Source organism: Dasypus novemcinctus, chromosome 10 (assembly GCF_030445035.2).
Source record: "Dasypus novemcinctus isolate mDasNov1 chromosome 10, mDasNov1.1.hap2, whole genome shotgun sequence".
Taxonomy (NCBI): Eukaryota; Metazoa; Chordata; class Mammalia; order Cingulata; family Dasypodidae; genus Dasypus; species Dasypus novemcinctus.
Genome location: NC_080682.1, coordinates 104,668,246 through 104,680,319, shown reverse-complemented (window position 1 = coordinate 104,680,319; position 12,074 = coordinate 104,668,246). Strand labels below are relative to the sequence as shown.

Genomic DNA, 12,074 nt, shown 5'->3' with positions numbered 1-12,074 from the left:
CCACAAATCATGCTAGGCCCTTACAAATATTAGCTATTGAAACCAAAGAAAAGAGCAGTAATTAGAGAGAGAATAAACAGGAAATTATAGGTGTCACACAAGTCAAAGGAGGTAACAGATTTAAGAAGGAAATTATAGTAACAGAATTCATTACAAGAGTCCATGTGAGGGAAATGGATGTGGCTCAGGCAACTGGGCTCATGTCTACCATACAGGAGGTCCAGAGTTCGATACCCAGGGCCTTCTGGTGAAAGGAAGCTGGCCCATGCACTGAGCTGGCCCACGTGGAGTGCCGGCCTGCATAGAACTGCCACCCCAAGCAGGGGTGCTGCCCTGTGCAGGAGTGCCATACTGTGCAGGAGTGCCGCCCCGCACAGGAGTGCCAGCCAATGTGGAGAGCTGATGCATCAAGATGACAGAACAAAAAGAGACACAGAGAAGAGACAATATGAGATGCAGCGAACTAGGGAACTGAGGTGGAACAAGAGAATGATCACCTCTCTCCTACTCCAGAAGGTCCCAGGATCGGTTTCCGGAGCCACTGAACAAGATACAAGTAGACACAGAAGAACACAGTGAATGGACACAGAAAACAGACAATGGGGCAGGGGGCATGCGGAAATTAAAAAGAAAAAGAAAAGGAGTCCACGTGAAAGATGAGGATGTTTTTACTCATTCATTCAACAAACATTTCCTGAGTCTTCAGTCCTGTGCAAGAGCTGGGGATACAGAGATGAAGACATGGTACTTGCCTTCAAGGAAACAGAGACTAGTGGATAACACAGTACTGTACACATAACAGGCCACTACATCAAGCAAGAAGGCAGTTTCAGCAGAGAGATGGGACTGGAGACCACCAGACTGCAGAGAGTTCTAAGTGAAGAGGCATGGCAGCAAAATTCATCCCAGAAACCTGGGAGCAAAGGGAATCAAAGAAAAAGGATCATAATAGATGGTGGCAGCGGCACCAGGGAAACTGCCACTAGCTTGTGCTAGCTGTTCTCTTATCAAGGTTCTATAACAGCAGATGTTTGTATCACCAAGCCAGTGCCAACTCATGCAGAAGAGAGAGAGACTGAGAGAGAGAGAGCACAGAATGCTAGAAAATCAGTCTACAGAACCCGAATCTCTTTCCTATGGCCTGCAAATGCCAAAGGAGAAGAGCGGGGAAATGAGGCAGCGGTCATGATAGGCAGGAAAGGTACCTACATGTCCAAGAGATGGCCATGGAAATCCAGACACTGTTGGCTGCCTACACAACAACTATTGTCCTCTTTCTCCTCATTAACAGAATCCCCATTGATTAGCTCAAGCCAATTAAGATAATTTCATTTCCCTTGCCAGCAGCAGCCTTAGGCAAGGGAATATGATGTAATTCTGGCCAATGAGAAATGACAGCAAGTGGGCTGGGCTGCTCCTGAGGAAATTTTGCTCATTCTTAAGAAGGGTAAGAGTATCCACTGTTTTGGGAGGATTAGAGTTATTACAGCTATCTTGCAGTGTGACCATAAGGAAACAAGGCTGAAGACAAAGCCAGCATACTAGGGAGAGAGTCGGAAGACAGAAAGAAACATGGTTCTTGACTTTGATTCTTTTTATTTTTCCTTGCTAAATCTTTTGTTAGTTTAAAAAAATTAGCATTTTGAAATAATTTTAGAGTCACAGCGAAATTATGAAGAGTAAAGAAAGTTCTGATATGCCCGTCAACAGTTTCAGTTTCTCCTAATGTTGTCATTTTACATTACCACAGTACATTTGTCAAAACTAAGAAACAAAGTCCCACCCTAATTATGATGACAGAGCGAAAGGTTTTAGAGCTCCATCCTTATAAAGAAGTTTTGAATATCAAGCAAAAACTGGCAGAAACATCTTTCTCAAAGTTCCAGAAAACACTTAAAGAACTACAGTAACAGGAAGAGCACCGAACTGAGAAAAAAGGCTATGTAAAAGCGGTGGGATCTCATAGTTCCCTGGCTGTCTGCTCCCCTACCCCTCACAGCTGAGCGTGGATCCAGCCTGTGTTCCCAGAGTGGGACCCTGGTCCCAGTTCCAGAAGTAGCAGAGTAACCCTCATTCACATACTGGAAGCATGAATGCTGGCCCAATCTATCTGGTAGTGACCTGAGGGACTTGCCATCCTATAACTTGCCCTGCATGTAGAAGGCAACTCACAGAGTTCTACTTCAAAATGCTGTGGGACAGCAGGCAAGTAGTAACTGCCTGGGGAAGGGATTGCTGGCTCTGTAAGATATACCTTGCAGTGCCTGGGACTGAGAGGAGACTGTTTCCTAGGGAAGAGGGACATTCAGATTCATATTCAACAGGGGAAATTTCAGGACCACATGAGCATGCCCAAGACAAGCATGTTCAGAAAAGACAGGGTAACTGCTAAACTGTGGCCTCAAGCTGTTCTCTAAACACATTGAATGGATAAGCTCTAAAGAAGAGAATTTACACAATTCAATCTGTGAAGACTAGGTCTTCTCTCTCTCTCTCTCTTTTTTTTGCATTAGCTCCAGGCATTCAAGGAAAGCTCTGTCATAACACTAGCTGGATACAAGCTTAAGTGGCAGAAACTTCAGAGTCTAAATTCCAGTGATAACACATTAGAATATTGAAATGTCCAGGTTTCCATGAAACTTTACAAAACATACAAAGAAACAGGAAGTGATGCCCCAGGCAAAGGAGAAAATTAAAGCATTAAAAACCATCAGTGAAAGGACCAGAATAAGGACATACAAGACAAAGACTTTTAAAAAATAGTTCCCAATATATTAAACGAGCTCAAGGAAAACATGATCAAAGAGATGGAAATATTGAAAAAGAACCAAACAGAGTGGAAGACCATATTAACAGAAATTTAAAATTCCCTAGGGGGCATTCAACAGGAGATCAGAGCTGGCAGAAGAAAGAACCAGTGAACTTGAAGATCAGACTATTGAAATCATCTATTCTGAGGAGGGGAAGAAAGAATGAAGAAAAGCGAACAAAGTCTCAGGAACTGTAGGACATCATCAAGCATTGTGAGAGTTCCAAAAGGAGAAAAAAGAGAAAGGGGCAGAGACTATAGTCAAAGAATTAATGGCTGCCACCTTCCCAAATTTAATGAAAGACATGAATATACAAATCCAAGATGCTCTACAAACTCTAAATAGAATAAACCCAAACAGACCCATACCAGGGCATATTATAATAAAACTATCTAATTCCAGTGATAAAGACAGAATTCTGTAAGCCACAACAGAGAAGCAACTTTGTCATATACATGGGAGCCTCAAAAAGATTAAGCGCTTATTTTTCATCAGAAATCATGAAGGCAAGAAGGAAGTGGGATGGCATATTTTAAAAGCTTAAAGCAAAACACTGTCAACAAGAATTCTATGTCTGGCAAAACTGTCCTTCAAAAATGAGTGATACCACACTAATGAAAGAAGTTGTTGATATGGGAAAAGTGGGGGGTGTGGGGAGTGGGGCATATGGGAATCTCCTATATTCTTTAACGTAACATTTTGTGTGATCTATGTATCTTTTAAAAATAAATAAAAAATACATTTTAAAAAATGAGGGGGAAGGGAGTGGTCATGTCTCAAGTGATTAAGCATCTTGGTTTCGGTTCCCAGTTTCTCCTAAAAACAAAACAAGGAAATAAACGAAAAAAACAACTCAGGGGAGCCAATGTGGCTCAATGGTTGAGTGCTGGCTTCTTACTCACGAGTTCCCTGGGTTCATTCCCCTGCCCTAGTACCTTAAAAAAAAGAAAAAAAAAGGGAGAGTTTAAGACCTTCCCAGATAAAAGAAAGCTGATGGAGGAGTTTGTCACCACTAGACTGCAAGTTGAAAGGAAAGGACAACAGACAATAGCTTAAAGCCTCATGAAGAAATAAAGGTCTCTGGTGAGGGTAATGACAGGGGTAAATATAAACGCCAGTACTATTATTGTTTTATTTATAACTCCACTTTTTATTTCCTACATAATCTAAAAGGCAAACATAAAATGTAATGATAAATCAGTGCTTTTGGACTCAAGTATAAACATGCAATTTGTGATACAAACTACTTAAAGATGAAGGGATGAAGGGTTATAGGAACATAGTTTGTGTATACTATTGAAGTTAAGTTGGTGTTAAAGCAAATGAGATTATTACAGATTTAGGATGTTAAATTAAAGTCCATGGTAACTACAAAAAAAATACTGAAGAATATGCAAGCCCATAGAGATAGAAATTAGAGAGGCAGGGGGCAGGGGAATGGAACGGGGACTTAATGGAAAAATGGGTGTAGGGTTTCTGTTTGGGGAGATGAGAAAGTCTTTAGTAAGGGAAGTGGTGAGGGTACTGCAAAAATAGTGAATGTGATTAATCCCACTGAATGGTATACTTTTGAGGGTTTTGGATGGGAAAGTTTCTGTTGTGAGTATATTCCCACAATTTAAAAAAGAGAGCAACTAAAGAGACTATGACAATTAAATACAATATATAGGAAAGCGGACTTGGCCCAGTGGTTAGGGCGTCCGTCTACCACATGGGAGGTCCGCGGTTCAAACCCTGGGCCTCCTTGACCCACGTGCAGCTGGCCCATGCGCAGTGCTGATGCCTGCAAGGAGTGCTGTGCCATGCAGGGGTGCCCCCCACATAGGGGAGCCCCACGTGCAAGGAGTACGCCCCATAAGGAGAGCCGCTCAGCACGAAAGAAAGTGCAGCCTGCCCAGGAATGGCGCTGCACACATGGAGAGCTGACACAACAAGATGACGCAACAAAAAGAAACACAGATTCCCGTGCCGCTGACAACAACAGAAGAGGACAAAGAACACTCAGTAAATAGACACAGAGAACAGACAACTGGGGTGGACAGGGAAGGAGAGAGAAATAAATAAATAAATCTTTAAAAAAATAATAAAAATAAAAATAAATAAATAAATACAATACATGAACCTGGATGGGCTCTATCAAGGGAGGAGAAATGTTCAAGGGAATGTTACTGGGTCATGTGAAAAAACTGGAATACTGACTATAGGTTTTATAGCAATGTTAAATTCTTGAACTTGATAACTGCACTTGTGGTAGTTTGAGGCTTTTATGGACCCTAGAAAAATCATGTCCTTAAAGCTAATCATTCCTGTGGGTGTGAGCCTATTGTAGGTGGGACCTTTTTGATAAGGTTATTTCATTAAGGGATGACCCAGGTGGGTCTTAGCCTTCTTACTAGAGTCCTTTATAAACGGTTGAAAACAGAGACAGAGAAAAAAAGTCACAGAGCAGAGAGAAAGCCAGAATATAAAAGCAACAAAACCTGGAAGAGAAGGGAGAGACCAGCAGATGCCACCATATGCCTTGCCAGGAGAGAGGGGAGTCCAGGATCCTGGCAGCTGGTCTTTGCGGAGAAAGTATAGCCTGATGATACCTTATTTTGAACTTTTTCTCAGTCTTGAAACTGTAAGCTTGTAACCTAATAAATCCTCGTTGTTAAAGCTAACTGGGGGAAGCAGATTTGGCTCAACTGATAGAGCATCTGCCTACCACATGGGAGGTCAGGATTCAAACCCAGGGCCTCCTGACTCGTGTGGTGAGCTGGCTGACGTGCAGCACTGATGTGCAGGGGTGATGAGCAAGTTCCCTGCGCAAGGGAGCCCACGCACAAGGAGTGCGCCCCACAAGGAGAGCCGCCCTGTGTGAAAAAAGAACAGCCTGCCCAGGAGTGGCGCCGCATACATGGAGAGCTGATGCTGCAAGATGACGCAACAAAAAGAGACACAGATTCCTGGGGCTGCTGACAAGAATGCAAGGAGACACAGAAGAACACACAGCAAATGGACACAGAGAGCAGACAATGGGCGGGGAGGGAAGGGAAATAAATAAATAATAAATCTTTTAAAAAATAAAAAAAAAAGCTAACTGGGAGCGGGTGTAACTCAAGTGGTTGAGTACCTGCTTCCCATGTATGAAGTCCCAGGTTCAATTCCCAGCACCTCCTAAAAAACAAACAACAAAAAAAAAACAACTCTCATTGGGAAGTGGACGTAGCTCAGGGACTGAGTGCCTATTTTCCATGTACAAGGTCCTGGGTTCAAGACCTGGTACCTCCTAAAAAAAAAGCCAACCATTTCTGGTATATTGCATTTTGGCAGCCTAGCAAACTAAAACGGCACTTAAGGTGGGTGTATAAGTGAATATCCTTGTTAGGAAATGCACGTGGCATTATTAAGTGTTCAAGGAGCGTGATGTATATAACCTACATTCAAGTATTCAGAAAATGTACTGATTAATAGACAGACAAGAGAGATGGATATATGGCTTGACAGACTGATGGACAGATAGAATGATATGGCAAGTTTGGCAAAATATTAAAATTGGTGGATTTGGGTATCTGGGAAGTAGGGGTATGTTGGAGTTCTCTGTATTGGGTTTGTATTATTTTTGTAACTGTCTTGTAAGTTTGAAATTATTTCAAATAAAAAATTTAAAATTTACAAACCAACAAAAGCTAAGAGACCAACATTGGGATATTACTATTAACTTCATAATTTATTAGGATTCTACCAGTTCTCCCTTTAATATTTTTTTCCTTTGATGTCCTGGATCCAATCCAGGAAACCACACTGATTTATATTGTCAAGTTTCTTCTGTTAACTTTGTTTTTGAATCTCTAAATTAATCTAATTTGGAACTGCCCTACACCTGGAGTCCTTGTTAAATGAAACAGTATACTTCCCTAATTATTTAAATCATTTTTAGCTAGATAACGTTATTTTTTTTAAAGATCTATTTATTTTATTTATTTTTCTCTCCTTCACCCCCTAGTTGTCTGTTCTCTGTGTCTATTTGCTATGTGTTCTTCCCTGTTCACTTCTGTTGTTGTCAGTGGCACAGAAATCTGTGTTTCTTTTTGTTGCTTTCCGTGTGGGTGGCACCATTCCTGGGCAGGCTGCACTTTCTTTCACGTTGGGGAGCTCTCCTTACAGGGTGCACTCCTTGCGCGTGGGGCTCCCCTACGCGGGGACACCCCTGCGTGGCATGGCACTCCTTGCACGCATCAGCACTGCACGTGGGCCAGCTCCACACGGGTCGAGGTTCAGGGTTTGAACCGTGGACCTCCCATGTGGTAGACGGATGCCCTAACCACTGGGCCAAGTCCGCTTCCTGATAATCTGTTATTAAGAGTCACAACATCCTAACAAATGACACTGAAATACTCAAGTTAGGTGGTCCCTCCAGTACTTCCAGTCCACCCTCTTCAACTACATCATTATAAGAATCCATAGTCTCTTTTAATGGTCACCCTCTTCCATGCATTTTCTCACACCCCCAACCCCAAACTCCATTCCAAATATTTTGCCCTGACTAAACTAAGCTGCTCACTTTCCTACAACATGTGTGTAAAACATCAAAACCACTTAGCAGGCACTCAATTAATGCTAGTTTCTTCCTTTTTGCCTCCTTTCCCTTATCTATGCCTTTGTACACATACTGCAGCTTCAGTTTTAAATGTCCATCTTTACATCATTCAGCTGGTAAAATCCTCATCAGCTAACAGGTCACCTGGTCTGTGAAGCCTCCCCAAACAGCACTCTTACCACCAGGGGGAGCTGTTCTCCAGGTTCCCATACGGTCTTCTGCTGTAATACTTATTCACGTGCTCACATGATGTCTTCCTTACCAACTGTGAGCTCCTTTAGGGCAGAGATGTTAACTAGCTCATTATTGAATTCTTGGTGTTTTGCAGTAAGAAGAGACACTTATTTACTCTAGCAATGTTTACTGAGTACCTACTACATGGTAGGCACCAAACTGAATGCTGGGGACAGCACAATGAGCATGGCACAGTCCCTACTCCCAAGGAGCTTGGACTAGAGGGGTACAAAGACATAACAATGTAGAGTGATAAGCACAATGTCCCAAAACATCATGAAGACTATGCCCCTAACCAACAATTTATCAGAATTAAAACTATGTTTAATTATTAAATTACATGGAAACTTCTCTCACCTGGCCCCTGGACCCACCTTGGCTAGCAATGAATCCATCTCTGAATCTCAGCAGGGACAGAACTGGTGCTCCCGATCTGTGGACGACTTGTACTGGAACCCTAGGATCCAGAGTAAAAGGGGCAATTTTACTTTAATTTCTTCAGAAGTAATGCTTGACTACATTCAACACATAGTATCAACCACATAAAAACAAACCAGAACACATATGGAGGAAAATTAAACATCCATATAGTTTTTTCCCCAGCAAAACTTTTAACTGGACACAGAAGCTTTGAACAACCAGCAAGAACTGCCAGAAACATCTCTCTTAAATCTCCAGAAAACAAAGGATTCTACTAAGAGGGTAGATGCCAAATCAAGAATAAAAGCTACTTCATGATCATGGTAGGATCTCATGAAACCCTAGCTGGATCCACTGCCACCTTCACTGGCTTGGTACTGAGCCAGCCTGCAATCTCAGCGTGGATCCCTTTTCCTGGTTCTGGAGGGACAGAGCAACCCTTGTGCACATACTGGGAACACGTATGTCTGGCCCAATCTGCCTGGTGGTGGCCAGAGGGACTTGCCTTGCATGCAGAAGGCAGCTCTCAGAACTCTCTTCTAGAACACTGGGGGAGAGCAGTCAAGTTGTGCTGTCTGGAGCAAGGGAGTGCCAGCTGTAGGACATACAGTGCAGTGCTTGGAACCACAGAAAACATGTTCATAGGAAAGAGAAACATTCGCAACCATGTTAACAGGGGAATTCTTAGTGCCAGGTGTACATGCCCAAGAAATTGAGGCATGTGAAGAAAGGATCAGGGAGGTCCTTAAGAGCTATTCTTTAAACTCATTGTAAGGATAAGCCCTGAGGAATAGAAGTTGCACAGGTCAATCCGTGAAGACTGGGAAAGGTGTTTTTTTTACTTTTTCTTTTTCGATTAGCTCCTGGCTATTAAGGAAGGCTCTGTCATAAACCAGCTGGATACAAGAGTACAGAACAAAAACCTCACAGTATAAAACCCAGTGATAATGCATCATCAAAATGACAAAATGACCAGATTTCAACAAAACTTTACAAAAAATACAAAGGAGCATGAAGAGATGGCCCAGGTAAAGGGGAAAATTAAACCATTAAAAACCATTAATAAGGAGGAATAGAACTGGGATATACCAGAAAAATACTTTTTAAAAAAAGGTCCTCAATATGTTGAATGAGTTAAAGGGAAACAAGAATAAAGAACTAAAGGAAATCAGGAAATCAACAAATAAACACAAAGAGAACAAAAACTGAGAGTTGGAAATGATGAAAAGGAAGCACACAGAGCTGAAGACGACATTAACAGAAATTTAAAATTCCCTGGAGGTGGTGGTGGGGTTCAATAGCAAATTCGACCTGGCAGAAGAAAGAATCAGTGAATCTGAAGATCAGATAATTGAAATTAACCATTCTGAGGAGCAGAAGGAAGAAAGAAAGAAGAAAAGTGAACAGAGTCTGTGGAACCTATGGGACACCATCTAGTATGGTAGGATTCCTAAAAGGAGAAGAAAGTAAGTAAGGGGCAGAGAGAATATTCAAAAATATAATAGCTGACAACTTCCCAAATTTAATGAACATGAATATAAACATCCAACATGCTTTATGAAGCACAAACAGGGTAAATCCAAATAGACCCACACAGTATATTTTAATCAAACTTTCAAATGCCAGAGACAAAGAGACTTCTGAAAGCCACAATAGAGATGCAACTTGTCACATACAAGGGACCCTCAAGAACGTTAAGTGCCAATTTCTCATCAGAAACCATGGAGGCAAGAAACAGTGGGATGACATATTAAAAGTGCTAAAAGCAAAAATCTGAGAATCAAAAAATTTATGTCTGGCAAAACTCCTTCAAATATGAGGCAGAGATTAAGACATTTCCAGATAAACAAAAGATGAGGGAATCCGTCACCACTAGACCTGCCTTACCATACAAGCAATGCTACAGGAGGTTCTTCAGACCAAAGGGAAAGGACACTAGGCAGTGGTTCAAAGTGGCATAAACAAATAAAGATCGCCAGTTAAGGTAACCATTTGGATAAATATAAATACCAGAAATATCGTATTGGTATTGATACAATTGCTGATAGAACAGTTAGACATTTGGTATGTGATTCCACTTCTTACTTTCTACAGTTGCTAAAATGGAAATGCATAAAAAGTAATGATGGGGTAGATAGGGGGCAAGATGGCGGCTGAGTGAACATCCCTGTTAGGGTCTTCGGCAGGGAATCGGCTGGGCGGCGTTGGAGACTCTTTGGGACCGGATTGTTTCGGGATTTTTGCTGGTCCGGAGGTGTCTGGACATCGATTTGGAGGGAAGGTAACAGAGAGGATCCGTCTGTGAAATATACACGGAGATCCCAGCTACCTGTAGAGGATTCCCTCCTTGGGTAGGCGGAGACGAGGCATCTAGCCCCGCTCGGTGGGGCTGAGCCAGGCCGGGCCGCAGCGGCGGACGCCGGAGCCGGGCCGGGCTGCGCCGGCGGCGAGCGGGGCCGGGCGGGGCCAAGCCGGGCCGAGCCGGGCCGCAGCGGTGGGCGGGGCCGGGCGGGGCCGGTTCAGGCCGCGGCGGCGGGCGGCGGACGCCGGAGCCGGGCCTGGGCCGCTGTAGCGAGCGGAGCCGGGCGTAGCCGGGCCGGGCCGCGGCGGCGTACGGAGCCGGGCGGGGCCGGTGCAGGCCGCGGCGGCGAGAGGCGGACGCCGGAGCTGGGCCGGGCCGCTGTAGCGAGCGGAGCCAGGCGGAGCCGGGTCAGGCCGCGGCGGCGTACGGAGCCGGGCGGGGCCGGTTCAGGCCGCAGCGGCGGGAGGTGGACGCGGGAGCCGACTGGGCCGCTGTAGCAAGCGGAGCCGGGCGGAGCCAGGCCAGGCCGCGGCGGCGTAAGGAGCCGGGCAGAGACGGTCCAGGCCTCCGCGGCGGGCAGCGGTGGGCGGAGCCGGGCCTGCGGAGGGGTTTCTGTTCTTTGTTTTTGTTTTTGTTTTTTTAATTTATTTAATTTATTTATTTATTTATTTTTTTTTTGGAGCATCTGCAGTACTGGGGAGTTCGTGGGCCCTGGGCGGCCTATTGGGGGTTTGTGGGAAGGGAGGCGCTTGCAGACCCATTTGGGCAGACAGACGGGGGGTTTTAGGGCAAAGCGGGGGGAAGTTGTTGTTTTAGATAGTGTTGCAATTGTGACACGTGTATACCTGTATCTCTCTTCCCCCTATCCGTTCCCCACCGTTTGCCCATCCTCTTTTTCTTTCTTCCTTTCTTCTTGTCTTTCTTTTTTTCTTTATTATAATTAGGTTTTTTTTCGGTTTTCTCTTTCCCTCTTGCCCCTCATCTTCCACTTATTTTATTTTAATTCAAGTATACAATAGGTGCTACAGGGAACACCTCACATTTGCTGGGTTTTCCCATCCTCCACTGCCTCATTTCTGTGTGAACTGATTTAGGCTACCTACACTATCCCCCTTCCCCTGCATCTTGATATCCACTATCATCTACTGTCTCTCCTATATTCCACCCCCCACCTCCCGTTCTTTGATCCACAAAGTGTCTAACTCTTAATTTCTAATACCTTTGTTCTGTTTTCTGTCTGTTATCCACTCTTGAAACTATTACCTTTCTTTTCCTTTTCCCTCTCTCATGAAAACAAGAGCTTTGTAGTTCATACCATATTCCTCCCATATTCAGTCATCTACTTCATAAAAGGTACTCTACCTACAGCTATAACTCTATACAATCTACATGAATCTAACCTCCATCCTCCCAGATCTCATATTCTTGCTTTGTTAACATACATCACCAATACTACTTTACACTTTTCCCTTGCTTACACAATTGCCTTTCCCCAACACTAATACTTTCCTCTAAAGTGAACTTAACCAACAACAAGTAACTAGAATAAGAAGAAAAAAGTGACAAAGAGAAGATATAACACCTATGCAAAAATAAAAACTAATTAACCTCCAAGAGCAGACAAAGAAGCTAAGGAACCGATTAAATTCGTCAAAATAAAGAGATGACCAGAAAGCAACAAAAATCTACAAACCAAACCAATAATCAGGAAAACATGGCTGAATCC

General features: G+C 43.6%; 1 protein-coding gene across 1 annotated transcript in view; it reads right to left on the bottom strand.

The window, feature by feature from the left end:
• PAAF1 (proteasomal ATPase associated factor 1) overlaps positions 1-12,074 on the bottom strand; it is a 103,792-nt gene that overhangs the window by 9,314 nt on the left and 82,404 nt on the right. Inside the window, exon 10 of the mRNA XM_004467346.5 lies at positions 8,001-8,083. Within this exon, the coding sequence (XP_004467403.2) occupies positions 8,001-8,083 (83 nt within the window). The remainder of the gene's footprint in view (positions 1-8,000; positions 8,084-12,074) is intronic.